This window comes from Anomaloglossus baeobatrachus, chromosome 1, assembly GCF_048569485.1.
Source record: "Anomaloglossus baeobatrachus isolate aAnoBae1 chromosome 1, aAnoBae1.hap1, whole genome shotgun sequence".
NCBI lineage: Eukaryota > Metazoa > Chordata > Amphibia > Anura > Aromobatidae > Anomaloglossus > Anomaloglossus baeobatrachus.
The window spans coordinates 654316601-654339916 of record NC_134353.1 but is presented as its reverse complement, the minus strand read 5'-3'; the positions used below and the strand labels follow the sequence as shown (position 1 = coordinate 654339916).

Below are 23316 nucleotides of genomic sequence, written 5' to 3'. Positions count from 1 at the left end.
GAGTCGGTGCAACGGCAGCCTGGTGAGTGGACGTCAGAAATGTTGTATTCTGTGGGTAGCGCGGGCGGGGGCGGGGGTTCCGTTGCGGGACGCGTCGCGCAGGGAGTGGGGGCGGTCGGTCAGTCTGGTTTGCCGGGCCCGGAGTTTTGGGGGGAGCTTTTGGGGGTGTTGCAGGGGTTGTCTGCGGAACGGGTTAGTCGGACTGGGCCTGGGGCCCCGGTGGGGGCGTGGGTGGGCCCCACGGAGGTGGTGCAGACGGAGGCGACGGTGCGCGAGGTTGCGACACGGGATCCTACCTCGGCGGTAGGTACGGGACAGGCGGCTGGAGGGGCAGCTGACGTGGGTGCGAGTAAGGAGGTGGAAAAGGAAAAAGAAAAGGAGGATGAGGTGGTGCGTTTGGATGATAGGGCGCGTAGTGAAATTTATGTGTGTTTTGAAGGTCAGTTAGGGGTTCATTTAAAAAAGGAGGTGAGGGAAAAGATTTGGAAAGGGGAGTACGTGGAAATTTTTTCCCTGCTTCCTTTGGAGAAGTTTAATTTGGATAAGGTGAAACCCAGTGACACAAAAAAGGAGAAAGAGGATGAGGAAAAACGGAGGTATCGGTTGATCCCGAGGACGTTTACTAACTGGCTACAGGCCTTTGCGATCTTAGCCAGTGTGATCGGGGAAAAGGAGCCGGAGCATTGTTCCGCCCTATTTGGATATATGGATGCGATAGGGGAAGCGTATAGAGTGTACGGCGGTTTAGGGTGGTTGAGATATGATGAGCAGTTCCGGCAACGGAAGGCTCTGCGGCCGGGTGTCCAGTGGGGCCACAAGGACATTTCTTTGTGGATGCGGTTAATGACGGCTCCGGCTCAGCCCTTTCGAGGGGGTGCCGGGAGCCCGGGTGCGAGTGGCGGGTCCTCGGCTGGACAGAAAAAAGGGGCTTGTTGGCAATATAACGAGGGACAGTGTAAGTTCGGGGCCTCTTGTCGGTTCAAACATGAGTGTTCCGGATGTGGAGGGTCCCACCCTCTGGCCAGGTGCTTCAAGAAAGGAAAAGGAAAGGCGGGGGAGGGGTCTGGAAAAAGGGAGGACGCCAGTGAGGGTAGAGGCGATGCTTCCCTATTTAAATAGATACCCGGATGTTAGGGCGGCGGAGTTGTTGGAACGTGGTTTTACGGAGGGCTTTCGGATTCCGTTTGAATCTGAGGCGCCGGTGTTTCGCCCGGGAAACTTGAGGTCCGCAAAGGAACATCCGGCGGTGGTGAAGGAAAAGCTGCAGAAGGAGGTGGAGTTGGGGAGGATGGCGGGCCCCTTCCAGGACCCGCCATTCTCCAACTTACGGATTTCCCCCCTAGGGGTGGTACCTAAGAAGGAGCCGAACAAATTTCGGCTCATTCATCATTTATCTTATCCGGCGGGATTGTCGGTAAATGATGGGATATCACCAGAGTTGTCGGCGGTATGTTATGTATCGTTCGATAGGGCCTTGGAGCTGGTAAGGGTTGCGGGGCGGGGGGCACTGATGGCAAAGGCGGATGTAGAAGCAGCTTTTCGTTTACTCCCGGTGCATCCAGAGAGCCTTCATCTCTTAGTATTCACCATCCCACATACACCCTATGTGGATCGTTGCCTGCCGATGGGCTGTTCCATTTCGTGTGCTTATTTTGAGGCATTCAGTACGTTTGTGGAATGGGTAGTCAAGGAGGTGGCAGGAGTCCATTCAGTGATTCACTATTTGGATGACTTCTTTTGCGTGGGTCCGGCGGGCTCTTCGGTTTGCTCCTTGTTGTTGTTTACGTTAGAGCGGATCGCGCGGAGTCTGGGTATTCCGTTGGCAAAAGAAAAAACAGAAGGGCCGGTGACGGCCCTATGTTTCTTAGGTATCGAAATTGATACACTGGCGATGGAATGCCGGTTGCCGGAGGGGAAGCTTTTGGATTTGAAGGCGTCGGTGCGGTTTTTGTCTCAGGCCAAGAAGGTGCGGTTGCGGGATTTGCAGTCAGTGCTCGGAAAATTGAATTTCGCTTGTCGCATTATGCCGATGGGGCGGATATTTAATAGGAGACTGGCGAGCGCAACCGCGGGGGTAAAAGCTCCAAATCACTTTGTCAGAGTGACCAAAGTGATGAAAGGGGATTTGTTGGTTTGGGAGGAGTTCTTGGACCGGTACAACGGTCGGACCCTTTGGATGAGCGAGGCATTGTCCAATAGCCAGTTGGAATTGTATACTGATGCGGCTGGAGCGACAGGTTTTGGGGCAATTTTTCAGACGCGCTGGTGTGTGGGAAAGTGGCCACGGCTTTGGGTGGAAGCAGGTTTGGTGAGGAATTTGGCGCTCCTGGAATTGTTTCCCATCATTGTGGCAATCGAGTTGTGGGGCCCCGTTTTTTCCGGAAGAAGGGTTTGCTTGCATTGTGACAACATGGCGGTGGTGCATTCCATCAATGCACTGTCGGCAAAATCCCCACCGGTTGTGGGGTATTTAAGGCACCTGGTGTTGCGATGCTTGGAGTTGAACATTTGCGTGGTGGCTCGGCACGTGCCAGGGATTCGGAATGAGGTGGCTGATGCGCTATCTCGGTTTCAGTTTTGCAGGTTCAGGAAGCTGGTGCCGGGAGCGGACGCGGATGGAGAACCTTGCCCGGAATGGCTGTGGGACCTGGCATCGGTATAGCATTTGAGGGAATTAGGAGATCGGTGTCTGAGGCTACTTGGTGCCGATATCAGGCGGTGTGGCAAGCTTGGGCAGAGTTGGAGAGAGGGGAATTTTTGGAGTCGGGTTACACGGGCCGAGTGTTGGGGGTCCTGATGTTAATTAGTGGGGATTTTTCGGCAGGTCGGTCCGTTTCGGTGATTGGTGGCAAGTTGGCGGCATTGGCCTTCTTGTTTCAGATGCAAGGGGTTCGGGACGCGACTAAGGATTTTCTGGTGCGGCAGGCAATGAAAGGTTTTCGAAAGGGGGCCCAGTCGCGTGACATGAGGCGGCCGGTGTCATTGCCATTGTTGGTTCGTTTAGTGGGGTGTTTGGGGGAATTGTGTTCGTCTTCTTATGAGAGGGTGTTGTTTTCAGTAGCTTTTGTATTGGCGTTTTTTGGGGCCTTTCGCATTGGTGAATTGGTCAGCCAGACCAAGCAAGCGATGGGTGGGTTGCTGTTAGAGGATGTAATGCTGGGGGAGGACAGAGTGGAATGTCGCCTTCGCTTTTCGAAGACGGATCAGAGGGGTCGGGGGCGCTTAATAGTGTTGTTTGCTTTACCGGGGCACCAGTTGTGCCCAGTGGCACAAGTGTCTGAGTTTTTAAAGGTGCGGGGCGGTTTTCCTGGCGTTTTTCTTAGACATGTGGACGGATTGGCTTTGTCGAGGTACCAATTCAATGCGGTGCTGAAGATGGCTTTAGCAAGGGTGGGGGAGGAGCCACGTGAGTACGGGTCTCACTCCTTTCGGATAGGGGCGGCGACGGAAGCCGCCAGGTGGGGTTTGAGTGAGGATTGTATCCGGCGGATTGGGAGGTGGGAGTCTTCCAGGTTTCGTTTGTACATTAGGCCTCACTTGGTCAGGTGAGGGTCAGGGGTGGGGGATTCCTGGTTTGTGTTTGATGCTGGTTTGTGGTAATTTTTCTTGTGCTGTTGCTGTTTTTATTCGTGGTTTTTGTATTTTGTAGGTCCGTGCCTTGTGTGGATCCTCGGGCACTCCTATGTGTATTGGGGAGCGTTGCGGGCGGATGTGCGTCGTGACGGTCGGCAGCTTGGAGTGTCGGTGTCGGAAGCCCGAGTAAAGTGGCTCGGAATTCGGGGCATGACTTGGGGTAGAGTGCGCCCAGAGGTGGCTTATTATAGCCGTATGGATCGTGACCCTGATGTGTTAATTTTGCACGTGGGTGGGAACGATTTGGGAGTAAGGTCGGCAAGGGAGTTGAAAAGGGACATAAAGCTGGACCTGTTACATTTGTGGAGGGCGTTCCCGGGCATAGTTATTGTGTGGTCGGACATCATAGCTCGGATGCAGTGGCGTTTTGGTAGGTCGGTGGACCGTATTAATAGGGCTCGGAGCAAGCTGAACCGGGCAATTGGTAGGTTTGTGGCGAGGAATGGAGGGTTGGTGGTACGGCATAGAGAATTGGAGGAGTCCACGGAGCAGTATCTGAGGAGAGATGGGGTTCATCTGACTGATGTGGGTCTGGATTTATGGATGTTGGGTTTGAGGGATGGCCTGGAGCAAGCACTAGGGGTGTGGGGGGCCCGGGCCAAGTAAGGGTGTCACTTGGCCGGTCTGTGGCGGGGTGATAGGTCCGTCTGAGAGGTTGGGAGTACCGACAGTCGGTTTGTTGGTACGAAGTCGCTCAAGGGGAGTGGCTTCGGACTGGATGGGAACTTGTGGGCGGAGGGCCCGCAGGTTCTGGGTAGGGGTAATCAACGATGGAACGTTGTTACCCCTCACCTTGGGCCGGGTGGTCACGGCCGAGGTGGTCCTCTGGGCCGGTTTGGAGGTTACGGCCGGGGGGTTAGGAATGATGGTTGGCCTCTCGGATGGATCTATCGGGGTTTCTGGTTATACGGGTATATATGTATAAGGTTAAGTTTAACAATTGAGTGGCATGTTGGGCCACGAGTTTTTGGTATACATATATACGTTTAAATAAAACTGTGGCCATTCCTGCAATAAAGTCGTGGTTCTCGTCTTTATTTAGGTAGATTGGTATGGGGGTGTGTTTTACAGGATAACCTGCTTATCCCTTATAGATGCGTCATGATTGGGAGGTCTGTTCCCATACACAAATATGGAGAGACTTATTAAGGCATGCTTGAAGATACTGGTGGAACCACCTCGTTTTCCAAGGCAAAAATGCTTCAGGAAATCACTGGCAGTCATTTTCCTGAAGTGTCTTTGCCAACATCTTTTCAATCGTTATTCCGCCGGCGTCTTTGCTCCTAAAAGTGTTTAGAGCTGGTGACTTCCAAATGAACTTTCCTCAAGAATGTACATGTTATCTATTTTAAATACTTAAAGGTTTCCAAACGTTGAAGTAGTTAAAAGAAGTAATAGTAGACTAAACATGCATACTTAGGAACAGGTTACCCTTTCAAGACTCTATATGTGGCCATAACTAGGTTATCCACATAACACAACTCAACAAAAACAGTTTAAGGATATGTGACCACGAACAGGACTCACAGTGTCCTGGACGCGGTGGGTCTTGACCTGCGGGTCCGCGAGTCTGCTCCACAGGAGAACACAGGAGACCACAGCTGCTTGTACCCATGACCAGGGTTCACTGCGCCGCGGTCTCTTGCTTGTGTTCTCCCTATGGCGGACGCATGCGAATCCGCAGCAAACAATTGACATACTGCGGTCTGGTAAGACACACTGCAGGTCAGTGTTTGCTGCAGGAAAAACAAGCACAGTGGGCACGGGATTTCTAGAAATCCCGTCCACTATGCTTGTAGTGTACAAAGCAGCGTTTTGTATACTTTATTAAATTTTAAGGGGTTTAGAATAACAGAGGAGGGGGAAATTGAAGTATTTAAAATGCATTCATAAAAATGTTGTTTAAAGAACAAAGAAAGGGAAGAAAGGGTAGGCCAAGAGGGGATGGGGGAAGGGGTACTGGAAGGGAGGTGTGAATGGCAGGGAGGAGGGAATATAGAGGGGGAGGAGAAAGGGAAGGAGGAAAACGTTGAGGCTATTCGTTAAGTTTCAAAGTCAAGTAAGAATATAAACTTTTATATTCATTTAGCATGCTAAATAAACACATTCGGAAATAATGTTACATTTTATATTATTTAGCGAATGTCAAGGAACCAAGTCAAAACAAGGTTTGGCATGTACTTCTGGGACCAAAGAGACCATCTTATTTTATATTTTTGATAGTTTTTTTCTTTTAACGCAATATTATACTCATATAAATTATGAGCTGAAACCCTGTCTGTAACTTCTGAAATAGATAGTATTCTTTCTTCTCTCTAGGTGGCTGCTAATAAATTCTTGATAACTAGGAGAATATGACAGACAATGTATCTATATTTTTTCTCATATTCTTCTAACCCTATGGAGGGAATGACCAATTCTGGAGTAAGATTTACATCTTTTGCAGTTATTTGCAACGCAGCGTATTGGACGCAGCTGAAGCATGCTGCATCCAAAACACTGCAAACTCTGATCGTGTGGCAAGCACCCTAAGGCCTAAAAAAATTACTTTTTTATTACACACTTTGGGAGATGAATGGAGATTGAACACGTGTATATTTACATATATCGTCTCGTCGTCTATTTAAATCTTGGATTCCAGAAATTGCCAGTTGCCTTTAAGTATATAAAGTACGCATGTGCCTTTTGTTATACAATGTAAACAACATACAAGGTCCTGATAACTATGCTGTATACTACATATCTTAAAATATAATGGTGTTATGCCTTTAAATTTAAAATAAAATTGTATACCTTTTAACTATTAAAAGCTTATTTGTAAATAGCTTACAATAGGCAAGTTGTACTGTTAGTTTAAATAGGTATGTACATAGGTATACAGCATAGCAAACAAGTGTTATTGTCACAATTGACAAATACAGAGGGTCATATCCCTTTAATTATAACCATGCGTATATCCTTTTAAATACTAAGTATGTATCTGAAGTTCAATATAGCACTGGATAGCTATTCCCTCAATATACTATTTACAGTTAGGGGCCAATAATGTGTAAAAGGCAGCAATTAATTTGCTATTATATATGTAAACCAGCATTTATTAAATTATAAGGCAAAAGGGACCAAGGAAGATTATATCCTTTTAATTATAACCCTGTATGTGTCCATTTAAATACAAGGTTTGTATATAGCTGAAATTTACTGTAGCACTGGGTAGCTATCCCCTCACCATATTATTCCCAGTTTAGGACCAATAGGCAGCAATTAATTTAGTTTTATGCATATGAATCAATGTTCATTTAATTATAAGGCATAAGGAACCAAGAATATGTTAAGGTCAGTCACCGCCCCACTCCCACCACCCCAACGTATGTTTCGTAAGATACTCCCTCAGGAAGCAACTCCTCTGTGGATGAAGTAGGAGACGTCTTAGATACTGGGCTGGGTAATAGGAGGACGGCAATTGCAGCAAAGAGGATGTGCCAGAACGGAGAGCAGCATCGCCCATCAAACTGGACCACCCCTTAGGTGAGTATTATAAAAGTGTTTTCTGTGTTCTATAGATCGGTCTGGACTCTTATATACAGCATTCCAGAATACTGTATATAAGAGCTCAGTAGTGGTGGCTGCAGCTTATAAGGGACAAATATGGTGACAGGTTCCCTTTAAGTAGAGTAGGATGCATCCACTTTATAAGCAGACACATACTTCTTTATAAATTAAGTGCATCTCTAAAGGTCCGCATGTCTGACAGTTAAATTTATACCAATTTTTTTGTCCATAAATTATAATAAATTTGTCATGCTGTGGAGGCCTCTTCCATTCTTCTTTGCCCCATGCCCACTTTAAAAACCTTGGCTGGATTGGTGTAGAAAAGGAAAAAGTTGCAAATTATTTTGAACTTATACGTGTGCACCATAATTTGTAACTTGCTCCCACCATAAAACTTGAGATCCAGCCTCAATAAATTCACCTCTGAGGTATTCTGAGAAACTCTGCATATCAGAATAAGGCCTCATTCAAACGCTCATGTTTCTTGCATGTGCTGTATCCGTGCTTTTCTCAAACAGAACACATACCCATTATAGTACATGGGGCTGTTGACATGTGTGATTTTTTTTCCCCAGACTGAATGTCTGCAAAGCAGAAAAAAAACTAAAAAAAAACATGTTGAACTGTCACAGATCAAATTCACACATTCAAATCAATGAGTCTGTGAATAAAATAGATGTGCACGGAAGCTATCCATGTGTAATTTGAGTGCCGTCCGCTTTTAACAATTTAATTGGTGAAGCAGAAGCTTTGAAAAAAAATTTAAATACAAGAAAAATGTATCAAAAACTAATGAAAATAATTTTTTGTGTATGCAAAAAAACAACACACAAAACAGATACCTGAATGAGGCCTAAATGCAGTTCATATCCAAAAGGAAGAGCAGAAAAGGCAGCACTCACCGATATTTCCATGTGAATAAAAAATTGCATGGAAATATCGGTGAGTGTTGCCTTTTCTGCTCTTTCTTTTGGATATTACCTATGATCTTCTGTTTCGTGTGGATTGTGTACCCGATACATGCTTATCAGGATTTTTATTATAGCGGTTTAAATATTTGGGAGTGACAGTGCCCGGCTCTTCTTTTTTGCTCTAAATACAGTTCAGTGTAGTCAGGAAGTCTATCTTTAATGCTGCCAATGACTATGGAAGCATGAACTCACAGACAGGCTCCCTTTACTTTCTGCCATTTCTCTATTTTTGTAGTATTGCTCATAAAAATTATTTTTTTTCTTCATTGTAATTTATAGTTCCCTTGGAAACAGCAAAGAGCTGGTGAATATTACTTAAAGGGAACCTGTCACGAGACTTGGTGTCCATAAGCTGCAGCCACCACCAGTGAGCCCTTACATACAGCATTCCAGAATATGGTCCTGCACAGGCACATTTTGATCTGCGTGGCTGAGGGCAGATCAAAGTATCGTAGTGCACATGCGAGAGCGGCCTTTAAACTTTCCTCACACCTGCGCATTACTGTACTTTGATCTACCCTGAGCAGGGTGGATCAAAGGGTGCCTGCGCAGGACCACAATGCCGGCCTGTGTGGACGACGTAGGACACGTCATCCATACTCGGCTGGGTAGAAGGAGGACGGTGATCTCCGCAGAGAGGAAGCGCCGGACCGCCAAGTGGCAACACCCATCGCACCAGACCGCCCCCTAGGTGTGTATTATACAAGTGATTTTTACATTCTACAGTGCGTCCTGGGCTCTTATATACAGTATTCTGGAATGTTGTATATAAGAGCTCACTTTTGGTGGCCACGGCTTAATAGTCGCCAAATATTTTGACAGGTTCCCTTTAAAAAGAACTATATCCTTCACTCAAAACCAGTGAGCATCTCATATAACTAGTTAATAATTAGCCTTCGCCATCAATATTATGGCTTCTTTGTAATCTCTATTTGCACTTATTACTTCACAATTACCCATTGTAGTAGACACAATTTTGATCTAGGTGTAAAAGTATACAGGGATAATACAAGCTCAGTGCCAAATCATTCCACCATCAATATTTATGTTAAGACAAGGAACTTACTCATGGTCTAAGACACCATTTGCCAGGGGACCCTGAAATTGCTGAAGATGCAGAATGCTCTCAAAATTGTCTACACGCTGGTCAGAATTTTCCATATGAGCTGGCAAGTGGCAGTTCAGAAAGCATACCATGTGTCCAAACAGGGATAGCCGAATGCTGACGCCACCTTTGTTACCCTAAAAATGGAAGCAAAAATGAGGCAGCTAAAATTTCAGAAACAGCCATGTATACAATAAAAGCATACAGAATATCATAGTATTAAGGCTGCTTTTACACGCAGCGACATCGCTAGCGATGTCGCTCGTGAAAGCACCCGCCCCCGTCGTTTGTGCATCACGGGCAAATCGCTGCCCGTGGCGCACAATATCGCTAGGACGCGTAACACGTACTTACCTTCCTAGCGACGTCGCTGTGGGCGGCGAACAACCTCTTTTTTAAGGGGGAGGTTCGTGCACTTTCACAGCAACGTCACACAGCGGCCCGCCAATAGAAGCAGAGGGGCGGAGACCAGCCGCATTAATGACATGCCCACCTCGTTTACGGAGGACGCAGGATCGCTGCTGTTCGTCGTTCCCGGGGTGTCACATGTAGCGATGTGTGCTGCCTCAGGAACGACGAACAACCTGCGTCCAGCACCAGCAACGATATTTGGGAAAGGAACGACGTGTCAACGATCAACGATTAGGTAAGTATTTTTGATCGCTAGCGGTCGCTCGTAGGTGTCACACGCAACGACGTCGTTAACGAGGCCGGATGGGTGTCACGAATTCCATGACCCCAGCGATATCTCGTTAGCAATGTCGCTGCGTGTAAAGCGGCCTTTAGGCCGGTCCTGGACAAGAGGATTATAGGCACATGCACGTGTCCTTGTGAAGCTTTCTGACCTAGTCCTAACACCCAAGGTTGTGTCCAAAGGTCACATGCACACTACTGCATTTAAGATCTGAGGTATTAAAATCCACAGAAAAGTAATAATGGGAGACATGTTTGTGATCCAATAATATAAGCGTTTCTGCTCCTTGGGTTCACACATAAAAAATGACTAAGTCATCTTATTAGACTATATTGGATCTTTTTCTTTGCTGAATCGGTGGTTATAGAGGGGAATAAAAGGCAAAATACGGTACACAGCTTCTTCACATTGCAGTATGGGCATTCATGAGATCTAATGGTCTACAGTATACTAACCCAGTAACCCCCTAAACCAGTTCTAGTGCAGTCCGTCTGTACGTCACGCAGATAGGGCAGGTGGAAATACTTCGCAAACAACAACAGAAGACAACCTTGCATCCGCACAGAGCTAACCTATGACAAAAAAAACAGCAAATGAAAAACAAAGAAAGCATGGTATAACATAAGAGTAGTAAGAATTGAAACCCTACCTTGTTTTGATATGTAAGCGATAACATTGCGCCCAATTCATTATTGCATTTCTCCCAGTTTTTGGCATGAATACCTCTCAATCAGTGACTTTTTGACTTGCAACATGTTCATCAAACGACTTAGGCTGCTTTCACACCTCCGGCTTTTGCAATGCGGCACACTCCGGCACTTTGCAGGAAAACCGCAACCGTTTTTTTTTTCTGCCGGTTGCGTTTTTCCTGCATAGACTTTAATTAGTGCCGCATTGTGCCGCATGGGCTTGCGTTCGGTCCGTTTTTTGCCGCATGCGGCAGATTTAGCCGATGCGGCGGCCGGATGGAACGTTCCCTGGCACGTTTTTTGCTCCGGCTAAAAAAACCGCATCGCGCCACATCCGGCCGATGCGGCGCTTTTCCCAATGCATCCCTATGGATGCCGGATGCGGCGCGATGCGGCAAAAAACGCATCCGGCCGCCGCATGCGTTTTTTGCCACTGCGCATGCTCAGTAGCATGCCGCAAGCGGCAAAAACCGGACCGGCCGCATGTAAAAAACTTATGCAAAGGATGCGGTGTTTTCACCGCATCCGTTGCATAGGCTTCACAGCCGGATTGAGCCGCACTGCTCAAACCGGATGTGTGAAAGCAGCCTTACTCCCTTTTCAAAGTTATCTTTTTCATTTAGTTAGTTTTCTGATTTGTACATCAATGTGGCTTTTCAGATGTTTTAATCAGATTTATCAAATACGACTTTTTCAAAATTCTTCAAAAGAGCGCGTTATACATTTTAAGCAAAATCTAAAAGGCTCTTTTCTCCGTCTTTGACTTTTTAGTGTAAAAGTCACACATTTCACAAAATGGAGCAAAACCTTATGCCAAATGACTGAAACATATAAAATCACCTCCAGGAGTGGACTGGAGAACATATGAGTAAAATTTAGTGACTTTTGAAAAAGTCGCATTTGATGAATTTAGCGAATATATCTGGAAATGCCACATTAATGTAAAATCGGAAAAGTAAACCACAAAAGACAACTTTGAAAAAGGCACAAATTATTTAATGAACTTGTCACAAGTTAAAAATTCATGAAAGATGACCAACCACCAGAATTTTCCTATATAACCTAAAGCCAGTGCTATATTCAAAAGGAACCTGAAGACCCACCTCTTCCGCCAAGCCTACAACCTGCAATAATCCTCAGTCTGATATAGCACCGCACGATCATCTCTACCATAACCTACTGTAGCCTCACCCATCCCTTGTAGACTTTGACCCTCTTAAGGCCCGTTTCACACGTCAGTGAAAAACAATGACGTTTTTCACTGGCGTGTAAAACACGCACATGTCCCTGCGTGTGCCGTGAATCACGGCACACGTGGGTTGTCTAAGTGCAATCCGGGCTCCGTTCTCTGTGGCCCGTGATTGCACTTAATAATCAACTCACCTGCGCCCGCTCCCGCTCTCCATGGTGCTGATCGCTCCCGCGGTGCAGCATCCGGCCGGCGCTGACCCCCGCAGCAGCTGCTTCCGGGTCGGCTGTGTCGCGCATCATGAATATGCGCGACAATAATGAGCCGGCTCAGAAGCAGCAGGGAGAATGGGCTGCAGAGGACATCGCTGGACGACGGGTGAGTTAAAATGTTTTTTATTTTAAAAGCACATTTTTTTCTGGCACGTGTTTCACGGACCACACCACTGCGTGGTCCGTGGGACATCAGTGATGCCAGAAAAAAATGGACATGTCTCCGTGCGGCAATCACGCACACGCGGGTACGCCGCATGGAGACACGTGCAGTGAAAAATCACTGACGTGTGAGCAGACCCATTCATTATAATGGGTCTGCGTATGTCAGTGATTCTGGTACGTTTAAAAAAAAGCACAAACGTCCCAGAATCACTGACGTGTGAAAGAGGCCTAAAAGATATTCACACCAAAACAAAGGCAAAAATGCAGTGACGGATTGGGCACAAAGATATGCTGAATGGCGTGTACAGAGCTCTGCTATAATCAGATATCTTCACTACTTTCCGACCTCATTGCATTAATCAGACAGGTAAATCAATACAATTCCAGTTACAGAGTGAAGTCATTCCATTGTGTCACCGCATATACTGTAATATACAAGTGCTACTCAGAGACTTCATTCATCAGGACATACAGAAACTGTGAGAAACTATGAATATAAAGAACTCTAAAGCACCATATAGGCACTTCAGTTTTTATTTGGTATATTTTAACTGGATGCATCGCGTCAAGATCAAAAGTGAAATGTTATCAAGAATCCCTCTGAGTTGACCTTGCACATGTAAATGCTTCCTAAAAAAATAACATGACCATGCCTTGTAAATAAAGGTAACATGAACTAATTTACATTACACCGCAAATCTATCATTCAAAGTAATCAGTTCTTCTGACAAATGACAATGCAGAAAAAAGCTCCGTGCCAACAATAACCCATTCCATGGAATGCATTACATTTCTGGCATTACGGAGCTGCAACACAGCAAAATGTATCTCAAGGATACTTCTCTCCGGAAACATTTTATTCAAGCTTTTCATTACCGTTAATTATGCTGTCAAGAAGACTAGTGAAGCAGCAATTTCTATATACACTGTATGGACAAAAGAATTTTAATGCCTCTGCATCACTGCATTCAGGTTTTTTCATTCAGTCCCATTGTCCAATGGTAAAAAATCCACCCCATAGTCATGCAGTCTACATTTACTAACGTCTGTGGAGTCTGAATTGGGACAGAAATGCAAAATAGGGCAATACCGCAAGAAAAATAAAAAAGGGGTGGGTATGATGGTGACGCTCACCTGAAGATATAACATGTATAAAATCTTTAATATCCGCTGCTGCAGCCTCGTGGCTGGAATAGAAGTTCTTCCAGATAACAATTTACAATAGTGGAACAATCATGGCAGAATAAAGAAGCTTTGGTAGTAAAATTACAGTTTTTATTAACACCAAAAAAGCGTTTCAGCACCCCAACTAGCAGCTTTCTCAAGGTAGAAAAAACAAATGTTTTTGTACCTTGGGAAAGGCACCGATTCGAGGCTAAAACATGTTATTGTGAACTAACACCTTCATTTTACTACAAAGGCATCTTCATTCCCATAAGCACATTTAGTCTGCAGTGATATTTCCAATATTGTGAATTTACTAACAATTGTGACAGAGTAGGTGAATCTGAGGAGCTCAATACCAGTGTGGTCCTGTAATAGAATGTCACCATTGTAAGACGTCAGTTGATGACATTTCTGAAAAGTGTAAGCATTTAGGAACTACAGCAACTCAGATGCCAGGTGGAGCAGTGTGACTTGTCACTCAAGACTGGTTACACAGAGCGGTCACTGAGTGCTGAGGAGCACAGTGCAGTAAAGTCCCCATGCTCTGCTGACTCGATAAATGCAGGGCTCCAAATCTCCTCTGACATTAACATAGGCATAAAAATTGTTCACTGGACATTTGTTAGTATGGATCTCTGTGTCTCAGCATCTAAATGCAAGCCTAATGCCAAGTGTTACATGGAATGGTGGAGAGCACACTGCAACTGGTCTATGGAGCAGTGAAAACATGTTCTGTGAATTGACGAATCACGCTTCTCTATTTGGCATCTGATGGACAGGCTGGGTTTTGTGAACGCCAAGAGAACTTTACCCACCTGACTGCATTGTGGCAACTTTAAGTTTGGTGGAGGAGAGATAATGCAGTGGGGTTGGGCCATACATATTAGGCCGGAGTCACACTTGCAAGAGACCCCTACGAGTCTTGCATCGCATCACCCAGCATGGCCACACACTCCTGTCAGGAGTGGGTCAGTTGCATGTATTTCTATGCAGCTGAGACGTTCCTGTCCGGAGGGCGGCAGGCCGTGCCTAGTGATGTGATGCAATGCGAGTCTCTCGCAAGTGTCACTCCAGCCTTAGATGGCTGTCAGCTCAAAGATACCATCAGCCTTCTCAGCTGATTCTCCCATACACAGGAGTGCTCGCTCAGCCAAGTGCTCCTATGTTCTTTCATATCTCCAGGAGAACAATGAGATCGGCAGTCCGAAATCAGATATATGCGATCAACATCTCCCCAATCATCAATCGGTGAAAACTATGAGCGGTAAGTGCGCGTGCGCACACGTTGATGCCGCTCAGTCTTCTCCATTGTGTCTCCAGGATCTTGGAGATGGGAATATTCTTTTAGGCTAGGGCCCCACTTTGCGTTCACCTACTTGCAGTTCTAAACGCACGTTTTGGGCTTAATTGATTTGACAAAAGTTGCCTTTTTCAGAAATTTAGCGCTGAAAACGCATGCGTATTTACCGCGTTTTAGATGCGTTTTCAGCGCTTTTTACCTGCTTTTCCACCTGCGTTTTGATAGATGCGTTTTGAACATCATGACATTGCTAAATAAAGTTTAAATAGTCAAACTCAATGAAAAAGTTGGAAAAAAGAAACAAATCTATATTTTTGTGAAAAATAATGAAAATAGATTAATTTAATGAAATTATAGCGGTAATATGATATTTATTGGAAAAATAGCAATAATTTAGTAAATTTATTATTTTTAATTGTCGGACTATGTGTGTGTGTAAAGGGACATATGAAATCATTACTTTGATGTCCAAAAAGCATGCGTTTTTGAAGTCCAAAACGCATGTTTTCTGCACTAGAAAAGCAGGTAAAACGCAGGAATTTGCTGGAATCTTGTTTTTTGCCATTTCTCATAGACTTCAATGTTAGCAAAACGCACCCAAAATAGCAAAAACAACGGACATGCTGCTTCTTTGAACGCATGGTTTTTGCCACAAAATATGCAAATTAAACGCAGCGTTTTAAAACGCAAAGTGGGGTCTAGAAATCCCCATTTTCCATAGACTATGCTGGAAAATCAAAACGCATGCCTTTTGGCATGAAAAAGGTGCTTCTCAAAACGGACCTAAAAAGCACCAAAAACGTAGGTGGAAACGCAAAAGGGGCCCTAGCCTTAAGGTTTCCCTTCACTGGAACTAAAGACAATGGGGATTGGGCTAATGTCTAATATTCCCATCTCCAAGATCCTATCCTAATATATAGTAGGTGTAATAATAATAATAATAATAATATTAGCAAATACCTCCAATTAGAAATGCAGTATCATTGATATAGCAATGTCAATTACCTCATGTGCAGGGCATTGCAGCTTAGGCATCCATGGTTATGACCAAGAGCAAACAACTAACTAACTGTCACTACATGTGTAGCTAACTCCCTGAACATGAGATAAGAAACATAGCTAATCAGGAGAACTATATTACATTTCTAATTGGAGGTATATGCTATAATTATTATTACACCTACCACTGGCGGACATATCGCCGGTTCAGCCGGTGCGGTGAACAGGGGCCCGAAAGCTCAGGGGGCCCGAAAGCTCAGGGGGCCCTTGCTTGCCTGTTAGTAATGAGGGCAATCTGACCTGTTGTCGGAGCTCCAGGAGGCCCCTGGTCAGATCGCCCTCATCACAAGTAGCGTGCGGGGCAGGGAGCAATCCTGTAGCTTTGCACAGTCAGTGCAGGCAGCGGAACGCAGGAATTTGTCCTTTGTTTCTTGCCGGCACTTTCTCTGTGACACACGAGCACCGTACTGACGACATCAGAGCGAGCGTGTGTCACAGAGAAAGTACCGGCAGGACAAGAAGCAGCCCTGCCGGGACCCATACAAGCAGCAGGGGCCCCTACAGGAGAAGCAGCGGTGGGGGCCCCCTACAGGAGACGCCGCGGGGGCCACTACAAGAAAAGCAGAGTTAGGGGTCACGTACAGGAGACATAGCGGCCGGGGCGCCTACAGGAGAAGCAGTGGTGGGGGCCCCTACAAAAGCAGCAGCTGCGGAGGCCACTACAGGAAAAGCAACGGTGAGGGCCCCCTACAGGAGAAACTGCGGCCGGGGACCCTACAGGAGAAGGAGTGGCCAGGACCCCTACAAGAGCAGCAGCCGCGGGGACTGCTATGGAGAGGTGAGGGGTCCCTAATAGCATGTGGAGGGGACAATAAGGAGGGAGAGGTGAGTGATGACTAATATTGGGGGTGCAGTGATGTATATAGGGGTGTAGTGATGTATATTGCAGGTGCATATAGCGGGTGTAGTGATGTATATTGCAGGTGTATATAGGGGGGTGTAGTGATGTATATTGCAAGTATAGTATATAGGGGGTGTAGTGTTGTATATTGCAGATGTAGTATATAGGGGGTGTAGTGATGTATATTGCAGGTGTAGTATATAAGGGGTGTAGTGATGTATATTGCAGGTGTAGTATATAGGGAGTGTAGTGATGTATATTGCAGGTGTAGTATATAAGGGGTGTTGTGATGTATATTGCAGGTGTAGTATATAGGGAGTGTGGTGATGTATATTGCAGGTGTAGTATATAGAGCTGTGAGGTTATGTATATTGTAGGTGTAGTATATAGGGGGTGTAGTGATGTAGTATATTACAGGTGTAGTATATGGGGAGTGTAGTTATGTAGTATATTACGGTTGTAGAGTATGGAGATGTCGTGAGGGAGATTATATATATATATATATATATATATATATATATATATATATATATATATATATATATATATATATATATATATATATATATATATATATATATATATATATATATATTATTACTGTGTATATATACAGTATACACATACACCGTATTTTTTGGGTTAGAAGACGCATTTTTCCTCCCAAAAATTTGACAGGAAAATGAGGGGTGTTTCTTAAAATCCGAATGTAGCTTACCGGGAGGTGGAGAATGGGCACTGTGCTGGCTGCGGTTGGGGGTGGGTGGAGAGGGCCGGTACGGGGCAGTGCTGGCTCCGGCGGGTGAGATGCTCTGTCGGAGGTGAGGAACTGTACTGGCTGCGTCGGGTGAGATGCTCTGTCGGCGGTGCGAGGCTGTGCTGTCTGCGGCGGGTGAGATGCACTGTCGGCGGTGCGGGGCTGTGCTGGCTGCGGCGGGTGAGATGCTCTGTTGGCGGGGCTGTGCTGGCTGCGGTAGGGGCTGTGTGGAGCAGGGTGGTATGGCTTGTAAGATGCTCTGGCGGCAGTGCGGAGCTGTGTGGAGCAGGGCAGTGCAGCGGGTGAGATGCTCTGTCGGCAATGCGATCTTCCAATAATGCCACCAGGAGTCAGCGCGTGAGCAGATGAGATCTTGAATTGTCATTGAGCTAAGAGCTCAATCTGTACAGGCGTTGATTCTGAGGGGCATTTCTTTGAAGTAGACACCACCAGCATCTGGGACAGTAGCTGTACCACCCTGCCTCACACAGCCAGCACAACTGGTCACACAGCAGCCAGCACAGCCGGTCGCACAGCAGCCAGCACAGCTGGTCGCACAGTCGGCCACACAGCAGCCAGCCCAGCCGGCCACACAGCAGCCAGCCCAGCCGGCCACACAGCAGCCAGCCCAGCCGGCCACACAGCAGCCAGCATCGCCCTACTCCAGCACCCACTGATTTCTGTGACCCCGCTTCACCACCGCTGCCGTCCCCCCTACAGTAAGACACCACTGGAGTAAAAGACGGATCCCATTTTTTTTTTTTACTTTTTGAGCTCTAAATTTGGGGTGCGTCTTATAAAACGATATAACTCTGCAGCTTTGTCACCATAGAAGAAGGGTGGGGACCCAGGCACAATTTCTTGCACAGGGGTCCCAAGCTGTCAGTATCCGCCCGACACCTACTACATATTGGGATAATATTGTGGAGATAGGAATAATCATTTTAATGCTTCAGCATCCCAATACACTTCAAACAGTTGTATGCTTCCAACTTTGTTGGAAAAGTTTGGAGAAGTCCTTTTTTTGTTCAAACATGACTGTGCCCCAGTGCACAACATAAGATCCATAAAGGCATGATTGTGCAAGTTTGATGTGGAAAAATTAAAATGGGCCCCAAAAAGTCCCTTTGGGATGAACCAAGCATTTTTGAGCAAACACTCCCAAAGATACACTCCAAAATCTTGTGAAAACCCTCCCCAGAAGAATGGAAGCTATTTCAGCTCTAAAGGGATGACAAACTCCATATTAATGCCTATGGATTTAGATTAGATGTCATAAAAGCTCTTATTGGTGTAAGGTGTAGGTGTACCAATAATTTTGTCCATATAGTATTCATATATAGTGACTACATACATACCGCATATATGTCGGTAATGAGTTTCCATTAAGGCAATATACCAAACGCAAGCACAACAATAAACAGACAGAAAATGTGTATATATATATATATATATATATATATATATATATATATATATATATATATATATAAAATGTGTGTAGATATATATATATATAAGTAGATATATATATATGATAGAATGCAGGCAGTGGTCTTCCTGCTCTTCTGCTTCTGATCTCACCAGCACATAGCTGAAGGGGCTCAAAATATCCATGAACACTTCACTCCACTGGTCTGAAAACAGAGCATCCTTCAGACGCTTATTGATCATGGAATTCACCTCCTGTAACCTGAAGAAAGATAGTATGAGCAGGCTGATAACTGAAAACACCAAAGTTCCACATACACATTAGACTAATTTTGGCCTAACCCACCAATATTGACGGTATTAATTTCAGCTGAAAGTCTATGTGTATAGAGTCACCCAACAACTGATTGTTAGGCGAGGTAAGGATCTTGCAGGTCCGATTTCATAGTATAAAACTGATTCACAAAAATAGCCAAATCTTGGCAGTAAAAAACATATACTTTTATTAAACATCAAAGAAAATAAAATATTATGCAAGGGAGAAAATAGTGAAAAAGTATCAAGCATTGCCCAGAACAGCAGAAGATACATAAAGATAAAAAATGTGTAACGGCCACAAAGCAATGGTAATCAAAACAATAGTATTAAATGTGCAAAGAGTGTATAAAATAATTAAATAAATGAATAAAAAATACCGGTGCTCAATTGCTAGATGCACAGATAACGTGCAATATAGTGTAGCTAACGTGATAATGACCTAACCAAAAATATCTGGTCAAGAAGTGTATGGATCAGATATAAGAGTACTACCAACAATAGGTGAACTCAATGCAAATCTCAAAACTAAATATAGATACAAGTATCACAATGTACAAACATATACTAGTGGTAATCGCAGACATAATTAGACCATAATACTGTCAGTAAAAGATAAAGGGCAATTACCTGTAGTCATGATAAACAGCTGGTTAACTCTGAAATACTGCCGCTTTTTCAGAAAAAGACTAATAGCCACCGGGGATTGGGCCGTAAAGGAGACTAGTCGGACAGGTGAGTCCCCGGCAGCTTATCCCCGTTTGATGCTGTTCTTATACACACAGGGAGGCAGAGACCTGTCAATCGCCGGCAGTGACAAGCCCCAAGGGAACCACCTGTCCAACTAGTATATATGCGGCTCGGTACCCGGTGACTATTGAGCTGGGTTTCTCTAAAGCAGCACAGCTTTTCAGAGTTATACATACATGGCTGAAATCATACAGCCAGTGTCTGATACAAGTTACCTGTGGATCGGGCAGCATGTATCAGCTGTCATGTTCCCTTTAAAAATGGGCACAGATATTTGCTTTTATCATTGCAACATGTAAGATATAGAAAAAAAGGATATTTTCTTACCCAATAATAAACATATCGGTCTTGCCATCTCCAGCATTAAGGCAGAGAAGACCTGTGAGGTCTGACGGTGGCATAGAACAGCCCACATTCCATGTGATAATATATACCCTGCACAGGAACATAGTGTACAACAATAGCAGGAAAACATGAACATGATATATAGCTAAAAATGATAGCATCGGTAAACAAAAATACACAATTAAAAATGAATGTAGTTTGGGGAATGTATCATATGTGCGTTACATGCAATAATGCAATGAATCAGATTGCAAACTATAAATTGCATTTCTGGACACAAATGCATGCTCATAATGAGAGTTGGGCAAATTTATCTGAGTGGAATTGAACTATATGTGTATTTTACAAAAATCCATACTCTACAGAGCGCAGGGTTTTTGTAATTCGCTCTGTGCAAATTCAGCATACTTTCTGAACCATACAGGGCCAGTAAAAGGTTAAACCTAATCGCCCACATCTCTAGCTACCTCTGTTGCTCACTCTCCCCCATATGATCCCCGGCGCCTCTTTTGACTGCCGCACCACACAAACTCTGGGCATCTCCATGCTAGGCCAAGACTGCTTGTACGGGACTCCCCAGCACGGAGTGAGCGTCATAAAGTTTCTGCGCACATCGTGACATCATGACGTGCGACCTTACAGCGCTCATTCTAGGCTAGAACATCTCTGCACATGCAGTGTGAGGACACCTAGGGTTTCATCATCGGTGGTAGTGATAAGAGGAACTTACGGGGAACAGTGAGGTAAGTATTAGTTGTCACTTTTTTTTTACATCTTAAGTTTATCTCTCCAATCCCCAGAGCATAAAAAAGGGTCTTTCAATTCACAGAGAATAAATTCACTCCAAATTTTCCCGGTTAAATCCGTAAGATTTGGCCAATTCAAATCTTCCCAGATCCGCTCATCTCTACTCAGAATGTAAGCTAAAAAAGTGCTGATCCCATCATCTGTTCTTTTCCCATAAGGTCAGCGACAGAAGAAGTAAGCAGCAGCCCCGGATGCATATTTCATAGCAAAATGATTTCTTCATTTTAGAGAGAGGCATTATGTACCAAATGTCTGGCACCGCTTTTTGGACTATTAAAATTTGAGGTATTGTGTGGCTGTTTGAATGAATGCCCCCTCCTTCCCTCCATGATGCAGGATATTTCCTGAAACATCGCCTGGATATTGGCGAGATTATTCCTATTTTATATCTATAGTAGGCTTTTTAGGCCTTTCCTGCACGTGTGCTAATATTGGTTATATCCTCATCCAGTTAGTTAACTCTTGTGGCCCTACATTGTAACTGGCTTATTATCATCAATTGCCGGATCAGTCTCCTGGAGCTCTAATAGCCCTTGTGTCATTAATGTGTCATTGTGCATTCTCAAATGGCTTTTTATTGGTCATTTTGTTTGGTGTGTCCATTCACCCTTTTGGTCTTTTTATGAATACATTAGATACTTTCTACCTGCTGAGATGTTCTACAGAAAGACTGCAGTTCTGCAATTAATATTAGGCTACTGTACTGTACGGCTTGGATTCAGATTTTTCTCCATGGTGACAGGCTACAATCAAACCCTCGTTGTGCAATAATGTCTAAGGCTATGTGCGCACGTCGCGTAAAAACATGCAGTTACGCTGCGCTTTGTAGCGCAGCGTAACTGCATGCGTCCTGCGTCCCCTGCACAGTCTATGGAGACTGTGCAGGGGCCGTGCGCACGTGGCGTTTAAGAGCGCAGCGCTTCGGCTACTGCCGAAGCGCTGCGCAAAAAGAAGTGACATGTCACTTCTTTCCTGCGCTTTGCCGGCAGCTCCTGCTCTGTCTATGGCAGGAGCTGCAGGCAGAGCGCATGGAATCGGCGCTCACTACGGACATTTCTGCAGCGATCTAAAGCGCACATGTGCTCTTCAGATCGCTGCAGAAATTTCTGCAGGGCTTGTACGCAACGTGCGCACATAGCCTTAGTGCGTTCCTTCTGCATGTAAAGTAACAATAGGAGGAGCAAGGAGTGAAGAAAGGCTCATACTGCGATGGACCTCTACATTTTGTGTATGCGTCAAACACATCTATCATTCAGACAAAGCGAGGCCAGATCTGATTGTATATAAAAGCATGGTAAAATGCACAGTAAAGACATCGCAAATGAAAATGATTTTTCTTTCATTTTAGCCTAGGGTCAAAAGATGTCACTGTGTGCCTATATACTAGAAGAGGTAAGAGCCTTTTGTTGGAGGTACTGCTGAAGAAAAGGATCAAATACAATGTATAAAAAAAATAAAAATGAAATAAAAAATGAAATTAAACACAGGGTTAGTAACTTCAGGACTGATATAATCAGGTTTCAGCTATTATAATGAAGTTAGACCAAATGAGTGCATTTTATTAATATTGTTCTATCGCTGCACTTTCTGATTTATTTTAATTAATTTACCTAAAATCCTCTCCTGCTTTGCTTAGTTCAGCACTATTAAAAAATGATTTGTCTACTTCAACTTGAGGTGATGGATTAGAATTAAATCTCACACAAGGTTCCTGAGATCTAATTGGGCGTGGAGAAGCTTGGGATCTGCTAGGCTGTGGTGATCCTCTTGGGCTTGGAACTGGCGATCGACGAGGAGAGGATGGTGAAGGAGGAAGTGGCCTATATTGATGACTTGGAGATAAAAGACCTGGACAAGATCCTTCAGGTTGTGATCTGCCAGATTCATCTTTCGGACTGTACGGAGAACCCAAAGGAAGAAGTCTCAAGGATCCTTCTGGTTGAGACCGGTCAGGAGCAGAAGATCCCACAGGTGCTAAAGGACGAATAGACAGTTGTCCTACCGGAAGTGAAGTATGTGAACAGCTAGAACCTTCAGGTTGGGATCTACCAGATCCTGCAGGACTAAGACGAGGAGAAGTCAAAGACACAGGCCTTGTTGACAACTCTGGAGATGGTGGAGCAACAAACACAAGTTGTGAATCCATCTTTAGGAAGCAAGCACAAAACATACAGTGTCAACATTATCAAAATCACTAGACAAAAGAAGACTTAGTCAAGAAGCACATCTGTTAAATACCATAATTTTACTTTAAGTATATGATCGTATTCCATTGAT

The 23316-nt window shown here is 44.8% G+C and overlaps 1 protein-coding gene across 1 annotated transcript in view; it reads right to left on the bottom strand.

Annotated features, from left to right (window-relative positions):
- INPP5J (inositol polyphosphate-5-phosphatase J) overlaps positions 1 to 23316 on the bottom strand; it is a 60301-nt gene that overhangs the window by 15919 nt on the left and 21066 nt on the right. Inside the window, exons 2-6 of the mRNA XM_075319949.1 lie at positions 22650 to 23185; positions 20215 to 20322; positions 18976 to 19084; positions 10408 to 10524; positions 9220 to 9395 (exon numbers count right to left, since the gene is read on the bottom strand). Coding sequence (XP_075176064.1) covers positions 9220 to 9395; positions 10408 to 10524; positions 18976 to 19084; positions 20215 to 20322; positions 22650 to 23185 — 1046 coding nt within the window. The remainder of the gene's footprint in view (positions 1 to 9219; positions 9396 to 10407; positions 10525 to 18975; positions 19085 to 20214; positions 20323 to 22649; positions 23186 to 23316) is intronic.